Source organism: Falco punctatus, assembly GCF_963210335.1.
Source record: "Falco punctatus genome assembly, chromosome: Z".
NCBI lineage: Eukaryota > Metazoa > Chordata > Aves > Falconiformes > Falconidae > Falco > Falco punctatus.
In genome coordinates, this window is record NC_137586.1 from 34,813,216 (window position 1) to 34,832,256 (window position 19,041).

General features: G+C 44.1%; 1 protein-coding gene across 9 annotated transcripts in view; it reads right to left on the reverse strand.

Moving 5' to 3' along the window:
• NFIB (nuclear factor I B) overlaps positions 1–19,041 on the reverse strand; it is a 274,513-nt gene that overhangs the window by 173,537 nt on the left and 81,935 nt on the right. For 3 of the 9 annotated variants that reach the window (XM_080371877.1, XM_080371873.1, XM_080371872.1), the window contains exon 1: positions 5,061–5,413. The exons of the other annotated variants lie outside the window; for them this stretch is intronic. In XM_080371877.1, coding sequence (XP_080228003.1) covers positions 5,061–5,090 — 30 coding nt within the window. In that variant the 5' untranslated portion in view covers positions 5,091–5,413. Of the gene's footprint in view, positions 1–5,060; positions 5,414–19,041 lie in introns of those variants that run through there. 9 annotated transcript variants of the gene reach the window in all.

Below are 19,041 nucleotides of genomic sequence, written 5' to 3' on the forward strand. Positions count from 1 at the left end.
GCAATTTATTTACAGTTCCAAAATATCCCTTTCTGTCATCTGGCTTCACCTGCAAGTTCTTATCTTCTGCCTAGCAGCGATATGGATTGCATTAAGGAGGTAATGCTTAGTTGTCATCTACAAGTACATCCTATAGCAATTAAATTAATTCATTTTGTCTGCTTGAGGTACCTTCCTACACATCCATGTTAGCATCTAAATAGGCCTCTCCTAAAAACTTATTTTCCTTGAGAAAATCCACTGTTTAAAACAGCGTGATCTTAGTATGATCTGCTTATCAAACATGACTGTATTTTGGTTCGGAAGGGAGACCGTAGGAGAAGTATCTCTTTCTGTGTGCAGGTATATGTAATTCTAAATACCATGCAGATCGCTCATCATACAGAGTGGCACAGTGCAATCAAACTAAAACTGAACCCTTTGTAACAGTTATATTCAAAAATACAAGTAGCAAACTAATATTTTAACTATGTTGCCAGACAAGGAATGAATTGTGTTTAATCAATAGGCTGATTAACTCCATTAGGTAAAAATGATGAAAGTATAACTGATGGTCTCAATTATACAGAGTTCACATTGCCATTGTAGAAGCTTCAGGTCAATAATTTAGTATTTACATCTTCAAATTTCAAACAAATACCAAAATTTCCTGAATGGTAAAAAACACCGCTAGATCTGGTTACCTCTCTTCCCTAACCATCCTCAAATCAAACAGAAAACAACAGAACAGTTGCAAGCAGTTCACCTATGACCGTGCTGTTACCTTCACAGAAAAAAAGAAAACGGGGCAGGGAAAAAAAAAAGGAAAAAGAGAAAGAAAAAAAGAGGAGAAAGACAATATAGCAAGATAATTCAGGACATAAATGATTGCATTACAGTATGATACTTGACAAAGAGCCACAAAGGCAATAATTAAACTGATTAGTAGTTTCCAGCAGAGATTTGAACAATCCTGATACTATACTGGCACATAAAACTAGGCCATGGAAAGAGTTAAACCACAATCTGTTCTTTGTGTGGGAAGGCAATACTGATCTCAGTAACCACAGCCCATGATAAGACTTCCCCATTTTCATATGCTTTCCTGATGCCATGCTTTTTCCCCCCTTAATTGTAACTACTAAAGAAAGTTCATTTTTTCTACTACAAAAGTCATCTTAATCAAAGTATTCAAATAAGTTTTTTTAAAGAAATTAACGTAAGTGTAAATACTGCCAATGTTAAATCCTTACAATTCATTCTAGACTGAATAAAACAGATTTACTACAGATTTTGAAAATTCTAATAGCTGGGGCTAAAGGTGTGGCGAAGGCAGGGGGCTGGAGAGCTCTAAGACAAATGAATTTTTGCCCCAATACAATGATTTCCCCTACATCTGAACAGACTTCAGCATATGAAACTTAAAATAGCAATAAAAATAATGTGGAAATATCCTATGCTACTAGAATACCGCACACCTAGTTTCCATTTTTAAGAAGAACATCACAAACTATTTTGGAATAGCTAAGCCTATAGGTAATACACACAGTATTACTAATAACAACCTATAGCATTTTACATCTATGAAAATTTTATAGAGAAAAATTCCACTTTTTAAATTTGTCTGTAGTGGTTGAATGTTTCTTTTTCAAAGATTGAAAAAAACCCACCCATTTTTTAAAACTGTATTCAAGCTTTTTCTTTCATAATATCATTTAGTCTTAAAGATATAAATACATATCAAAGAGTGTGAAGGAGAATACACCAAAGAACATCCTGTTCTAAAGCAATATTATCGGATATGTCTGAGAGATTCACTGTGCATCTGGAGTCCTTTCAAATGAAACATTACTTGACAAGAATAAGTGCCCATAAAAATGATCCTAAATGGAGATTTGCAATTAATCACACACGTTCTCCACTAAATCTCCTAAAAACCCATCTACAGGATTTGATTTTTTCCCCCTTAATATTCATACAGGCAATACTGAATTTATGTATTTTATATATATATATATATATATGGCACTTACCCATGTGCCACAGTTGCTCTTGCAATAAAGTGATTTATAGAGGTAAGGTTTTCAAATGTTACATCAAATGGCTCAGGTGAACCTCTGTGCACTGGCAATTTAAATTAAAATGGAAGCTACTATATAATATCTATGTAGCTTGTAAATAAAGGAAAAAATACCAGTCATCTAATGACGATACATAGGCCAGGTTTTCTTTTTTGAAAAGGTGAGGGGGAAATGCAATGCCCTTCTCCTACCTTCCACTTTTATAAACTTTTGTATCAATTTATGCAAGTTTGAACTGAGAATTATACAATAAATATAGCAGGTAGAAATCTAGAAATCTTATTCAGAAAACTTGACGTACTAATTTCACGTACTCAATTTTCCTGTGTTGATTTTCTCAGTTCTTAATGAAACAATGTATTATAGGAGGAAAAGAAAATGACAACATGTTCTGAGTTTCCTGGACCACCATAACATAAAAATAAACCACGGCAAAAATATCACAAGAGACCATGCACTTAAAGGCATGTGGTAACCGCATCCTACCATGCCTCAGCAAGAGAGGTAAATGCAGTTTACACTCATTCCCAAATAGGCAGAAAGGTATATGGGAAGGAGAGGAAAGGACCCCCAAAAAACTAAAATGCATCTGTTAAGTCATCTTCGTCCTTGGAGTTATTCTACACCCTCCGAACTTCTATCGAAAGAGTGATGGGTGACATTCAAATTGCCACGATTTGTCTTAAAGCTGTACTGTGGATTTCAGACTTGTTTCTAAAAGGTGCTTCAGCACTGCCTCGGCACAAAGTGAACTACTGCTTTCACAAGGAGCTCGGCCCAAACAGGTGTTCTGTGTTTAGAACTTTTACTGAAATATTTTCTTCTGGGCATATGCTGCCACTGTCAATGTGCGTTGCAAGAGTCCTGGAGACAGAGAACACGACAGAGAGAACAATTTTGGCAGTACTACTTTAACTCAGTTGCAACTCCAAATAAGATTAATCAATCTTCTGCTTTAAATAAATAAAACAAAGTATAAATTCTCATTGCCAGTTTAGTGTTAATTTTTAATTTATGGAAAAGAAAGATGATTTTTTTAAACACCTTCATCATTCCAAGTAGAGAAAGATTACAAACTAAAATAAATTTGCATCAACTGTGTTCCATGTGTGTATCACTAAGTGGGAACTGTCTCCCCATGGCACATGATACAGCATGACTGTAAAATGTTATGGAGAAGTTATCAACGCACAAAAGCCAGGAATCGCTTTCTTGTATTTATGGCTGCAGAAGCACAATGCTGTGTTTTTGTATACACCTGAGTGCGGTATTTTAATGCACTTTTGTAAAGAATGAGGAAATCTATTACATCTGTGAGTCCAAAAAGCAAACATATGGGGAAAAATGTCATTAGAGCAGGAAACAACAAATTAACTACCCACTGTAATAGAGGTGGTAGTAAAAATTTGCATGTTTCCAATGTAAAAACCACCTTCTTAAGTTGTGCTTTCAGGTTTATACTCCTGTGCAGAGGTCTTATTGCCTGTCAATAATTTCACAGGATGGACAGCCCACACAGAATTAATTTTACTAATTGCAGATTCCACCATAAGTAATTATTTCTCTGTGTGTACCTGTAAGCACGTTACACAAAACGCTCCCTACAAGCATTCATTTTGCTTTTGAAGAGAAGTATCTCAACAGTACTCTTTTCCAGCTTTGCTCCGCTGCAGCTCACATTTACTTGCTGAAAATACCCATATCTAAGTCAATCACACTTAGATGCCAAACAAAATATAAACAATAAAAAATGTGTCAGCCAAAAAGCTACAGGACTGTATCCAATCACTGAATAAGCCTTATCATTGTTTCCATCTTCATTCACAATTTATGAATACTTCAGTCCTTTTGAATTACAATGCTTTCTAATTGTGGAATAACTTAAATCATATTTATTTATTCGCCGTGCAACTGTAAGTGCATCGCCGGCCGCTTAATAACAGTAATGCAGGAGACGCTGCTTTCGCACATTTTCTGCTTCCTCAGCTCTGCGTTGCACCAACGTGGAAGCAAGCAGCTACCGCTTGAACAGCCCGGACCGCGTCCCCTAAGACGGGCTTTCACAAAAGCTGCTGAAAACTGTCCCCTGGCTGCGCAGCCCGGCTGTTCGCTCCGACCAGGCTCCGGCGCGCCGGCGCTCGCTTCCCGCTACCTGCGCCCGGCAAGGACGCTCCGGGGCACACGGGGGACTTCCCAAGCCGGCTCCCTGAACCCCTGCGGTCCCCAAAACCGCACTCAGCAGCGGCGGGGACCCCCGCGGGGCTGCCCCCCGGCCCCGGCGGCGGCAGCGCCCTGCTCCCGCCCGCCGTCCCTCTGACAGCCGCCGTCGAGGCTCGGAAAGCGGCTGCAAGTGAGGTTGCAAAAAAACGGCCAGATCTTTCCCCTCGCTCAGGGGGATGCAGGCTCGTCCGCCAGCACTGCAGTTTCGCTGGGAGGGGGGAAATGCCATGCCCTTGCATAACCGAGCAAGAAAATACTGCACAGCGTGGTCATCCCCGCTCGCATCGCCCTCGCCGGTGGCAGGCTACGTATTATTAATTAAGCATAAGACGGGATTACTTCGCACCGGCGAGCGCTCATTTTTTGTCGAAACCAGCACTTTTCCTTTCATCAGACTCTGCTGTAAACTGGCGAGCTGAAAAGAGAGTAAATCGTTTGATCCCAATCAAATCAATACTTCTCAAACCTGCTTTTTAGTGTAATTATGCTCATTTCCATTTTGTTAACCTTTGACTTCTTATGCACCAACAATTAACAGTATTTGTCTGCGGGTGACACTTGAATGGATCTCCCCCAGACAATGGCCTGGTACAGTTTATTCTTTACTGTTCCCTTCTGCGAGAAGAGTTTGGATCTGACAAGCAGTTACAACTGTGCTTTAACCCGTTACAACTACTAGCAATGACTCATTAACTCACATATATATATAAATAAAATTAAAAACCACGTGAAAATAAATGCATACATTACCAAATAAATCAAATAAAAACGCATCTATACCTGAGTGAGACAGATTGGAGAATACATCATGACTTCGGTTTGAGAACACGCTGCCCGGAGAGCCCCTAAGAAAAGCCTCAAAAAGGAATAATTTCATCTATTCATTTTAAAGTCATCTGAGACTCAAGGAAGATGAAATCAATCAGGATGGGGCTCTGCCCTGGATCACCACAACTTCACAACAAACCCCAGTCCTCCTTAAATAGCCAAAGATTCAAGTTCACTCCGTGTGCTAGATTTCCCGGGGTGAAATCCAATCTACACTTTTAACCCTCTTGTAGTCGGCGGCGCAGAAGTCTTGCTTTTGCTGCTGCTGCTGCTGCTGGTGGTTGTTTTGCAGATGAGGGGGGAAGGACTCAAGCGAGGGGGGTAGGGGGGTGGGGGGTGGGGGGTGGGGGGTGGGGAGGGGGGGGGCGGGAGGATTTTTTTTTTTTTCCCTTTTTTTTTTTTAAGAAGTTGGTGGCGGTGGGTTATTACGGCATTGTCACCACGCTCTCGAAAGTTCAAGGTTACAGCCCGGAGCGGGGAAGGAAAACCGCGGAGAGTGATGGCAGGCGAAACTTCGCAGGGCAGCGACCATGCGGGCGGGAGCGCGCCGGGGCGGGAGCGCGCGGCGGCGCGGCCTGCGGCTCCTCCGGCGGCCTCTGCCCGCTCCCTCCGCGCGCCCGCGCTCTGCGAGCGGCGGTGAGAGAGTGCTTTCCAGACGCCCACTGCAATAAAAATGATCTCCTGAAAATTCAGGCGATAAATCTACCCCTCGCGCTCCCTACTGACTTGCTCCCGCCGTGTACGTCCGCCCGCCCCCCGCAAAACTTGGAAGTTGAAAAATCCACCGGTCACACCCTCCGGACCCCGTTCCAGCTCTCTCTCCAAATGAGACTTAAGTATTTTTTTTTAATTATTTAATTACACAATCATAGCTTACACTCCTCCTCCTCCTGCAAACACATTCCTTCTCCACCAAACCCCCCTCCTCTGCCCTCCCTCTTTATTAATCACTATCTAACGCTGCAGAAACAACCAGCACGTTTTGCAAACATCCCTCATTTTCCCTCTCTGGTGGAAGAAAGTTGCGGGGGAGGGGGGGGGGAAGACGGAGCGGGGGGGTGGGGGTGGGCTGCCATCTGCAGGCGGTCTTTCCTTCTCCTTTTGGGGTACGATTTTGCCATGGGCGCGGGGCCCGGACGCCCCCGCTCCCCGCTGGGCGGCCCCTGCCCCGCCGCGGGGGGCACGGGAAGGGCAGCCCCCGCCGCCCGCCCAGCGGGCCTGCCCCCGTGGTCTGTGCCCGGGCGGGCGGGGAGCGGTCCCGGCTCCCGTGCAGCAGCAACAGGGCGCGGGGTCCGGTTTCATTCTCCGGGGCAGCATTTTACCCGGGGAGCTGGGGAAGGGGGACAAAGTCGTGGACGAAACTTATTTCTGATGCTGGGAGGAGGACAGCGGTCCAGGGGCACAGCTTGGGGCGGGGGGGGAAGGATTCGGTGTGCTCGCGCCCCAGCACACCGCCGCCGCCTGAGCCGCACCGGCGCTGCCGCCCGGTGCCGGTGCGCAGCCCCCGGCGGCGCCCTGCAGGGACCGCTGGCTTCCTCCTTGCCCAAAGCGAGAGTTTATTCACGTCAGGCATTTCGCGGCAGCACACCGAGGAAAGTAGGCAGGTTCAAGTCAACCATGAAATGGTCACTTTTTAACCCCGTCCTGTCCTCATTAGGGAAATGCTCAAACACAGCCCATTTTCAAAGAGGGCTCTTAATGAGGGGAGCTTGCCAAGTCCACCAGCTGCAATTCCCATAAATTTACAAACCAAAAGACGAAGGGGGATGGGCGGGGGAAGGACAGAGCCCGTGCAAGGCAGGTAACGTCAGAGAAACAGCAAAGGCCCCTCACGTTAACCTTTGCAGAATCCCCACCGCATCCCCGCAGCCCCGTTTCTGTATGGACTTGCCCAGTTCCCTCAGATTTCCAGGGCTCAAGCAACAGCCACAGTTTTTCCCTTCTGCAGATCACATTCGTAAGTGACAAGTTCAGAACACACACTTAGGCGAGAAAGGATGAGGCAAACTCGGGGTTAACCACGACAAGCAACATTTATTTTCATATCAGGTGTAGAATACCCCCCAAATCCTATCATCTCTTCCTTTACCCAGACACTGCAAAAAGGTGATAATGCCAGCTTTTAATACTTGAGTTTTTCTTCGAATAAATATTCAATTTAACTGGAGTTCATTTACCATAAAAGACATTCCCCTTGGCACAAATGCACTGATGTCCTTGAACACACCTCTTTGAACACTTGAACTCTTACACAACAAGCCATTATTGTAAACCTGACTTCAAACCATAATAATCCCCTCCATCCCTTTTCCCCCTCCCACCCCTCCACAAGGATCCAGGCAAGCCCCCAACACCACATCAGCAAGGCTGCTGCTGTGAGAAGTCTCCCCTTTTCCAGGCAGGGCTTGCAGAAGGCCCCACTCCCTCCCAGGTGCCTGGCCAAGAAACCACTTTGTGCTAGAGACCTGTGCACTAAAGCAAGAACCATCTGGCAAGGTCCTGGGAGCAAGGAGAGGCAAGCAGGAAAAAAACAAATGGAACAAGGTAAGGGCAGACACCAAGCTGGGTGCTTTCTGCTGCTGTCACTACTGCAAGGGGGTGTGGAGTCAGGGTGAGACTGAGTTTGCGTCCCCACAGGGGCCAGCTGAGGGTAGGTTTGCATCCCCACCCAGAGCAGACAAGGGGGGCCGAGCCCAGCCAGCCCTGCAGCATGTGCCAGTACCCCCAGAACAGCGCTGCTGCGGATCACAGCAAAGCCAGATGCTCCCAGAGCCAGTTTGCTGGCCAGGATGGAGCAGGCCTCTCATGTGAAGGCATCCTAGTGGAAATGGAGCTGCTTGGCCAGCATGGCTCAAGAAGTATATTGTCTTCTGCATGACCTAGGAGGCAAGACAGGCATGATACAGGTTGCCATGGATTTGTCTGCGGTTTGACCCACAGGCTCCCAGTGCATCAGTGAAAGTAGACTTGAAGTGGGCACCCAAAAGGCGTGTTTCATCCCTGTTGCTCCTGACTAATCCCAGTGGGAACCCCTGCAGGAGGAAGACTGTCCTGGAAGAGCCCTCCTACACACACACCTACACCCAAGCACACACACACACATCTCACCACCCCACCAGCTTCTTTCACACGAAAGCAAGCTAAAGATTCTTTCCAGATAAAGGCCTCCATTAAAATAATTAAAAAAGGCAACTCTCTACCACTTCCTCGCAGAGGTACGTAAATAGGTGTGTGGGAACTGGGGTAGCCTGGAGAAACATGGCGTTAAAGCAGCAATGACAGGAGCTGCAGTGGTTGGGCCTTGGCATGCAGGGACACCTTGTCAAAAAGTGGTTCAATTGCTTTCAAGTCCTGGCTTGCATTAACACCCTAAAAACATCTCCGTAAAAACCCCTTCTCTCCCACCTCATGCGGTAAAAACCCTGCTAGTGCTGCAAGTTCTCTTACCCTTGAAGCTCCAGGCTGGGGGACTGTTGCTTTTTGTCCTCTGCCAGAGCTGTGACAACCCCTACTCTGTATCTGGAAGTTCAGCTGTCATTTCAATGTGGACAATTAAGAAAATAAAAGTCACCATCTGACCTTCCTGGTGAGAGACACTAGGACCTATTCTTGACTCCATGGGGCTGGGGAATGGCCTGAGGGATCCTGCCCCCAGGTGGGATGCAATAGGAGCTCTGATAACACAGGCCTGGACACACCAACAGCTGGGTTCACGCATGCGAGTGTTAGAAAACTTCATGCAAGAAAAATGTGCATTCAGGAAGAAAAGGCACCTTTCACACCAGTGAGTGGCAAATCTTGAAGCTGTGTGTGAATCACCCCCATGGAGAGCTTGCACCCTCCATGGCGGGGCTGTCCCCATGCCTTCCACCCACCTCTGGCCATGGTGGAGGGATATCCACTGCCCACACTGCAGGATCTGAGACAGCTCATGTCCGGAAAGAACCAGAAAGGCGTTTTGACACTATGGGCAGATGGACCCACTCCCCACCACCTGCTCTAACTCCCCAGAGCAGTTTCTGCCAGAGGTGCAGGTCCTGGTATGCCAGACTTGCATGGAAATTCTGGGGTTTACTGCTCACAAACTTTACCAGATACTGCAAAGTGGCACTGCCCTTGGACTTCAGAGACAGTAACAGGAAAAAGTGGAAAGGCCAATTAGGCCACCTATACCCTTCCTAAAGCAGAGTTTCAGCTGATGCTCTTTACCCGGACAACTGCTCAACTGTTTCAAGTTCTGAAGCAAGAGAGTATTATTATGAATCAAAAACCAAAGAGAAACGTATTGCTAATGCTGAAGTGCGCAGCCTGAGATTCTCTCAGAATACAAGTGGGAAGTCTGGCCAGTTATCTAAATGTACGCATACTGAACTTCTAAGAAATCAAATCTTCGTAAAAATTCCAGTAGTCTTTTTGTGGAAATCAAAACAATTGATTCTGGCATATAGCATTTCATCCAAAAGATGTACCTAAGGACTAGCTCCAAAATTTTTATTTGAGGTCTCTGTGACCCAAAACACAAGCTTTACAGTGGGTTTTTTTTATATCTAGTTCAATAGCAACACTGTCGACTTTTTTTTCACCCTTTGTTAGAAAATGTCATTCACACACATGTCTGTTAGTTATACAATTACTTAGGTACACACATAAATACTGAGCAGCACAAATATAATGTAGGATAGTTTAGGGCAACTACAAGTAACAAATAACCTGAACCATATAATATATTATATATATTATATTATATTATATTGTATTGTATTATATTATATTACATTACATTACATTATATTATATTATATTATACTATACTATACTATATTATATTATACTATACTATACTATATTATATTATACTATACTATACTATATTATATTATACTATACTATACTATATTATATTATACTATACTATACTATATTATATTATATTATCATAGTTATCTAGTGACAATTCTATCTATATGACTAGTCTTCATGCCTTGCAAGATTTCTTGTACCATCTTACTAAATTACAAAGTAAAGTCTCATGTCCTTGGTAGAATCAGAACTTTGGATATTTTTCTTTTGTACAGGAGTATTGTGTGTGCAGATAGATTATGTGTATATGTATATGTATGTGTATGTGTATGTGTATATGTATATGTAAACATATGTATGTGCACAGAAAGTTGGGTAGAAAACATTTAGGGAACAAACATAACTAGTTAAATAAGCAAACTGATAATGCCTTGGTTTACGGGGTCTCAATACATTTCATATGCAGCTGAATTGTAAGGTATTCATGACTTAAAATGCAAACAGCAATCAGTAAAGCTTCTAAGTCAGTGTAGTATCACACCTATAAACACATATATCATAATATTTACTAGCACCTTTTTGTTTGTTTGTTTGTTTGTGGGTGACCAGAAGAAACACACGCTGTAATAAACTGTATATATGCATATTGGATGGCAAATGTACACTGAAAAGTAAAGAAACACACTATTGACTCTATACAGAGACAAATATACGTATATTGAAGAGTGTGTGCACTTGACCCCTGTCCTCATATGGTTTGATGGAGACTAAAATACTTTAGTTTTCCGCAGCTCCCAGACCAGCAAATGAAAACATCAAACCTCAAGCGTAAAGCTGTAAACCACAACATTTTGGGTTACACAACTGTGCAGTTTTTGTCCCCACTGCAGGTCACATTCTCAGCCTTACAAAGGCATGAAACACTCTTACCCCAGTGCAGTAAATTATTTAAAAATTCACATTTGCTGATCTTAAATGCCCTGGACATAAACAGCAACAACAATAAAATTTCGGCACCATGTTTTCTGACAGTTTATATCACTTGCCAGATTTTGAAAATGCTGGGGGGGAGGAAGGGGGGGGTGGCAGGGGGGCCGGGGCAAGTGTGTCTAGAAGCTGGATTTAAATGTCTGCTCAAATCAGAATTCTAAAAGTGCTTTACTTTTTTCTTGTGATTCAAAGTTAAAATTGTAAGCGTTGCAGCTCAAAACCGCTTCAGAGAATGTTACGAGTTAATCTTGTGTATTTTGGCGCCTTTTCCCTGCCAGCTACTGTACTTTAAAAAAAAAAAAAAAAAAAGTTGGAGATCTTGTCTGTCCCGTCTCAAGTTCAATGGCAGCACTTTCCAGCAGCGGGAGGAGAAGATGGCCATGTTTGCAGCCCTAATAATAATTCAGATCACGCCACATCGGCATCTTGTGTCAGAGTCGAAACTGGCTTCCCCGCCCCCTTCAACCTGAGAGCTGCCAAGTCCTCACACACTCCGCATTCAACCACAACTTAATGGATGGGATATTGTGCATTAAAATGTGGCCCAGACACACAGGCAAAGCAAGGACAAGAGGGAAAGCAGACAGACACACACACACACACACATACAAACAGGCATGCAAGAGAAAGGAATGAATTAAAACACACACACATGTCCCACAACAAAACGGTAGTGAAAAAAAGGCAAAAAAAGGGAACAAAAAGAAACTCTCTAAAGTAACTTTAAAAACAAGCCAGAAATGCCACCCGAACACCGTATCCCGCAATATAGCATGAAAGAAACCAGCACAAGCCTCCAGCCAATTTATCGAGCAGACCATACACGACAGGAATGCAGTTTCCTCAACATTATACATTAACACTGCAGTCCATTAACTACAAAAACCACCAAGACAGCCAGAGAGAAAATATTATATTAAAAGTGAGTAAAGAAGCAATCTCTACAGCAACAAGAGAGGAGAAAGAGCTGTCTGCAAGGTACAAATAAAGTAGCATTTGCATTAATCCTTTCTAGCATTTAACTGATAGATGCCTGCCAGAGAAGAAGGGGGAGGGGGGGAAAGTTGAAGCAGGAAATGTGCCAAGTTCAGCACTTTTGGACGCAAACTCCCATCAGCTCATTCCTGGCATAAAAGTGTGACCCATATACAAAAGCTGCCAAAAAAGCAAAATATAAACAATCCACCACTTATATCTCATCCTGTAAAGCAGAAGTGATATCAGAGTTAAGGAGAGGGTATAACATCCACTTTGAAACCACAGAGACACAATCTGAGCCTGGAGGAATTACAAAACAAGAGTCAAGCGAGTTTAAAAAAAAAACAAAACAAAACATGAAAATCATTTTAAGCACCACGTACCATTGCAATGTGCTGCATTAAATAAATGAGATGTTGAAATCTGTAACACACCACGGGGCAGCTGGCTTCACATTTTCCAAGAAACAAATCTATTCCTTTCTCAAGTACTCGGTGTGCTGGGGTCTTTTTTTGTGTGTGTTTTTTATTATTATTTTATTTTTTATTTAGTGGCCTTCTGCCTTTTGTTTTGGGGTGGGGTGTTTGGTTTTTGTTTTGTTGTGTTTGTTGTTGTTGGCTTGGGTTGGGTTGGTTGTTTTTTTTATTTGGGGTGGTGGTGGTGGAGTATTATTCGCTCGGGCTGGCTGTTTGCTTTGTTTTGGTTTTATTTTGTTCCTGCTGTCAGCTTTTTGCCTGACACCGAACGGGATGAAAATTCTTGGCCGGAGCGAGGGAAAAGGCGGTAAAGTCACAGGCTGCGGGCAGCCCCCGCCCCCTCCCCTCCCCTCCCCCCAAGCCGCTTCGCTGCGGGGCCGAGAGCGCGGTTCGGCGGCGGCTGGGCTGGACGCGGCGCGAGAGGAAAAGTAGTGTGCATTTTTTTTGAACTCGTGCACACGCGCGCGTGAGGTGCACCCACTCACCCAGGCGCATACGTTACGGCGGGGCTGCCTACGCCCGCCCCCCTCCTCCCCCCACTCCGGTTGCTGCGCGGCGCGCGCGGCCCGCGCCTCCCTGCAGCCTCAGGGGCGCGCGCGGGTCCCGGGCGCCGCGAGCGCGGCTCTCCGCTTCCGCCTGGCGGCTGCCGCGCGCAGCAAAACCGCCGCGCGCCTCTGCATGTGAGCGGGGAGCCAGCCAATGGCGACCGCCGGGCGGGGCGGGGCGGGCAGCGGCGGGGGCGCCCGGCAGCGGCGCCGCGGGGCGGGGCGGGGGCCGGGGCCGGGGCCGGGCGGCGGAGCGGCGCTCCCCGCGGGCGCGGGCGGGCACCGCCGCGGTGCTGGTGAAGGCCGCCGCTCGCTCCGCTTCAGCCCCTCGCTGCGCGTGCCCACACCGCTCCCCCACCCCGGCCCCCTCGGGAGCACGGGGGCCCCGCAGCGCGCCGGGCGGCCGGGAGAGCGGTTAAAGGACGCGTTAAAGTCGTTCGCGATCGCATTTAAAATAAAGAAACAACTTGATAACAAAATATTTTCATTCAGCCCTCACAGGCCGCGCTTGGCGGGCGCGCTGCTTCGCAGATATTTTTATAAAAGGCTTTTGCGGGGAGGTTATGTAATTTCGCGGCTTCGGAGGCCTTTTATAAACCATCGCATCCCACTGCGCCCTCCCAGCAGGATTAACTTCACTCTGGAGGAACTGTTCTCTGGTCCAAACCTGAGGGCGGTAAGGCATCTTGCAGAGGAAGGATTTCACATCTAAAACTTCCTACAGAATTAAGGCACTTACAGTGAAATAAATAAAACTACATGAGGCAAAACTGTGTGAGGAGTTTTCACCAGTCAGATAACAAATGCATTCCTTCCTGTTAAAAATTGTTGGCCAAGTACAAACTGTAAAGAATCTTCATAATTGCTCGGAGACCATTGCTGGGAACAGGGGGGCCTCTCAGGAAGTCAATTTTCTTTTGTCTGATTCAAGAAAAACTTTCTAAGCTGCTAAAAATACATCGTGCTTTTAAAATGAAGCACAAATTGCCATGAAATGGGGGGGGGGGGGGGGGGCAGAAACATAAGAGAAACAGACTTAATTTCAGACTTAAGAACAATCACTATGGTGTTCTTCTGGCTTCATTTTCCTGATACTTTTAGGAAGAAGTCTAACCTAGACAAAATAGACTGCAAACTTGTCTCTTCAGTGAATGGGGGAAACGATTGTTCATACTACGTGTGGCACAGATTTTGTACACTGTATGACAGCCAGTCAGGCGAGTGGAGAGCATACCTTTCTCCATGCCAGAGGGAATCTGTGAGTGTCGATTTTAAAAATTTTTACTTTTTTTTCTTTTCTTTGCTGTAGAATTTAAACTTTGGGTCGTAGACTCACAGGCAATTAACAATGCACACTGGTCATCAATACTTAACAGAGTTTATTACAAGGACTGTGGCTGTATTTCATGATAGATTTTCAGGCTTTTTGTTGCTCCTTGGGTTTAATTTTGGTGGTGCTGTTGTGATTCCTGACAAAGATCCAAGTTGTAGTAGACAGGCCCATTACTCTCTGCAGCTTTCTCTTTTTTGTGTTTCTTTTTGTTGAGTCTGTATAGTTACTAAGCCTAACTGCAAGTGATTTAGCAAACAATCAGGAACTTTTTATATTGTATCAAATGAGAGAAATAACAACATCAGGGAAAGCAATGGATGTTGTAATTTTTTAGAAAGAAGAACTGTGTTACCCAGAGCTGCTGTAGTTACTCCAATTGTTTGTTACAGGCAACTTTCTTAAACATATTTTTAAGTTCAAAAATTGTGTTATGTATCATTTCCATTGCCTTTGATTTCTCAGTTGTATAACACTAGCATGTCTTGATTATGGCTTTCTTTTCCATAAATACAATCAGATACATGTATTTCATAACAAGCTGACCTTAAGTTCTTTTGATTCTGGTTTTTGGGGTTTTTTTTGTTTGTTTTGTTTTGGGGGTTTTTTTGTTGGTTTTTTTTCTTCTTTTGAGGTTATATATATGTATACTTGATAATTTTTAGTGTTCATAATGGATGAAACATGAAGAGACTATAAATAGTTTTCCTCTATGGATAATTGCTACATACTTAATTACCTATTTGGAGATGAGTAGATAATAATCTGAAGGGAGATAGACTCATCTGCAGAATTTCCATGAAAACAAATAAAAATCAAATAATTATTTGACATGTTTATAACAGAATCTGTAAGAAAGATCCAATTTTTCAAGACTAATTTTCAAAGCTACTTTATCATTTGCTTTATAAAAATCTCTGTATTTTCAAGGTTTCTTCACTAATTAACAGGACAGGAAAATAAAATGAGTGAAAGAGGATCTGACAGAAAGATGGATCAACAGTGAAGTCTGAGTAGTGCAGTCACAGAAGAAACCGAGTGAACAAGGATCATGTTAAACAGTCTCAGTACAGTTCAGCTGTGTGCATGAGGGATACAGCCACCCTCATGCATAACAGGACAACTGAGAAAACCGGGTAGCTTTGGCTAAATACATCGTTTTGCACATGTAAAAAACTACTTTCGCCCAGACAGCTTTCAAGTAGGAGCTTCACATTTTTCAGGGAAAGGCTACTGTAGCTGAAAAGGTGCAGCTTGTTGTTCCTGCAACAATTTGTTCAGGTTCGTCTGAGCAGAGCGCCATGGAAAATCCGCGATCTGCACATGTGCACGACACTTGCTCATTATTTCTGAAAGTTCATACTTTTGCCATGCTGCTCTTTATAGGCTCCCAGCCCTGCCGAGCCTCCTGCATAGTTTCCTAGCAACTAGGTGGAATTATAATCTGAGTTTGGCAGTGGCGAAATGGTTTCTTCTGATGCTTCCCCCAGGCGAGTACTCCACAATCTAGGGTGAAATGCACTGAGCAAAGAGACGGGGAGTGCTGGTCTGCAGGTTTATACAGACTGGTGTTGGTAACTGCCAGCCAAGCAAAGCCTGGGGTTCCCACTTGCCACAGCAGGAACAAGTGCTATTCATTCCCAGCCCTGCTCTGGCATATTAGGCAAGGGAGAATTCAGGGAGACTTTGTAAAATTATTTCTAAAATCCTGAGGCCTCGGCATGCAGTAGCAAAGTTGTTACCCATTACAGCAGACCAGATTTTTCACATTGGATAAACAACACAGGACAAGAAATCTACAATTTTATTCAAAAGCTGGTCTCCCTTTCCTTGCCCAGGAAAGCAGCTGCAAAATCCTGATGCAGATCATCTATTTCTGCCTAATTAATGGTCTCATACTATGTACTTTTATTTGTTTAATCCTGTTCTATTAAAATACGTTTGATGCACTATCACAACATCACCACACAACCACATCATCACCAGAACAAATCAGAAGAAGATTAGGAGATTACAGAGTGAAGCACTAAAAAGGCAGAAAATTTCCTATACATTCCACACAATAGACTACCTTCAGTTCTTCAACTGTCTTTAATAATACAACAAAGTGTAATTTCTTCCCCCAGACCCTTGCCTGTCTGCATGCACAGGACTGATGAGGAACTGTAACTGTAACATCATTGTTTTTAATAGAACACAAAGAAGAAAAAAAACCACCACAGAAAAACCCAACAAAAACAAAAAAACCCACCTGAGCCACATAGCTGAGTCTTAATGGTAGCATTTAAATGGCATACAGAGCTTTTGGAGTTCACACCTCGTTAAGGTGAACAGGAAGGGAAGGGGTGCACATCTTTGTTGTTACTTTTGCCTTGCAGCATTTTCAGTCAAGCTATGTGAACAGAACAGCAACACATTAACTGACTTTGTAACAGCTGTATTTTTGCAGCAGGGTTTGGGTTTTTTTAAGTTTAGAAATTGCAGAACATCGTGAAATGGAGCCAGGGCAGAGCCTTAGAGGACAATTATTTTGGTTTCCTATATTATGCAAACCAGTCTACCAGATCCAAGTCTCCTTCCTGCTCCAGTTAGGGGATCTCTTTCCACTGAACTTTTCATACCCCAATGGTTCTAAGATGGGTCCTACAGCACCCAGACTGACTTGACAGAGTATTTATTCCTCTGGATGTGAGCATGCTTACCTGATCCAACCAAACCTGTACATGAATGTGCATCTGAAGGGCTGCATGTGGCCCATATTATTGTAACAGACTAGATATTTTGCAGTCACATAGGTGATTGGATTTAGTCCTAGGGTATGTTTCATGCTAGGATTTCTGAGCATGTCATCCAAGGATGACACTTTCAGCACTCATCAGCTTGAAAGCACATTTCAAAAATGTCAGAGGAAGAATTTCTCTGTCCCTCTTAAGCTCCTGTGAAAACGTGCTTTTAGCCTGCTAACGCAGCTTCTTTCTTTCATTTCTGTCCTTTCCTGTTGCATCAGCCTGGGCCTGGATCAACCACTCATGAATGTGGCTTCAGCATTCTTGTAGCATTGTGTGGGAGACATTAGGGAAGGCAGCAAAGGTTATTTTCATGTGAACATCTCACTTTTACACTGGGATTTCCAGGAAAGAATATGGAGGAAATCTTATTTCTGTTGATGGGTGTGGATGTGACAGTCACATATTGTGTGCTGTAGTCATTATGGGTTCTCTGTAGGCACACCAACATGACAGCTTGTGCAAAAGCAAGCTATCCTCTGAGCATGTAGACTTACAACATTCAGCATTTCTGCATGAAAAAAAAAAAATACTCATGAGGTTGATCACAAACATTCACTGCTCCACATATCCAGGATCCATCCACGAGGGGAGACGTTTTTGGCCAGAGTAGATGATTTTGGCACCTGGTGGCTTTTTCATCCAGACTTCTACAGGTCTATGTCATTACGCTGTCAGCAAGATACTGAAGATCTTAAGGAAGCAAAGATCTTTTACATGATTGATTATCTTGTTTCCATTTCTAATGTGTTTAAAATAATAGCTACGGTTTGAGAGAACAGGCTTCAGACACTGCTCTGAGGCCAGTGTTAGCACTGTGAATAGTGCACTTCACTGACCACAGAAGAAAACTAGCTCTCTCAGCCTGAAAGACAACACAGGTTTCTGTCACCCACAGAACAGAAAGATGACCAGCATGATGCTGTCCCAGAGATGACATTTACCAGTCTGAACAGCAGGGATCTCACTCCCTCCCAAGAGTATGGATGTTGACAAGGTGGTCATCATTTTGAGAGATGCCTCTTGCCCTCTTCATGCTGGTACTGCTGCAAACAGCAGGAGACTGTCAGCTGGAGGAGAGTGGTAAAGTGTGAGTTCAGCAGGCTAGAGAAAAGACAGTCCTTCTTACCAAATCACTTCTGGATAAAAGTGTAGCCAGTGTCATTTCTGCTCCTGCCTTCTGCAGTATTCTGCACCATGTCTCCAAGGAAAAGGACTTCCAAGGCTCTCCACCAGTTTTTCAAGGCATGATAAACCTGAGACAGGTGACTAGAATGTGTGCTTATCATCAATGGGACAGAGCCCAGCAAGCAGGGAAAGAGCTTAAGTAAAGGATTGTTGGCACTCCCCCTTGCATTGCTTCTAATGTGCAAGAAAAAATGTCATGCTACGGAAATAAAATGGGACATGGCACACTCCTCCAGCACCCATGAATGTGTTTTCCATTGCTTTTTTGACAATGAGAAACTGAGTTATGTTAAAGTCTCCCTGACTTCTCCTCTGACCATTGACATGCCTGGGAATACCTGTGAAGACTCGCTAATTTATTCAGTTTATTAAACGATTTTTAAAATATTAAAATAAAATAAATATATTGCAATTAATGTGTTGTTTAAGCATTTTTAGACCTGTTACAGGCCCTCCAACTTTATAATAACGATTTTTAGAGGTGCAGGTTTCCTATGCCAGTAAGCACTGGTGGTACAGTCACACTGGTGGCTGAGAAGGGTTTCTGAAGGGTACTGTTTCCCTTTCACCACACACCAACGTGCTATGTGGGAACAGAGTGAATAGGGAGCAGTACCTGCTTCCAGCCCTGGAATAACTGAAAATCTTGTAGTCTCTGGAGCCTGCACTTGTGTGAGAAGACAGCATGCAGGAGAGTTCAGCAGTAAAATACTGGTGGTGGTTATGCTTCAGGAGAGGGAACCCTTGCCTTGGAAACCATGGCAGCAACCAGCCACTTAGCTCCTTTCTCTTTTCTGCCTTACTGTGTGCTCTTCCAGTCCTGCTCAGAGAGCAGTGTCT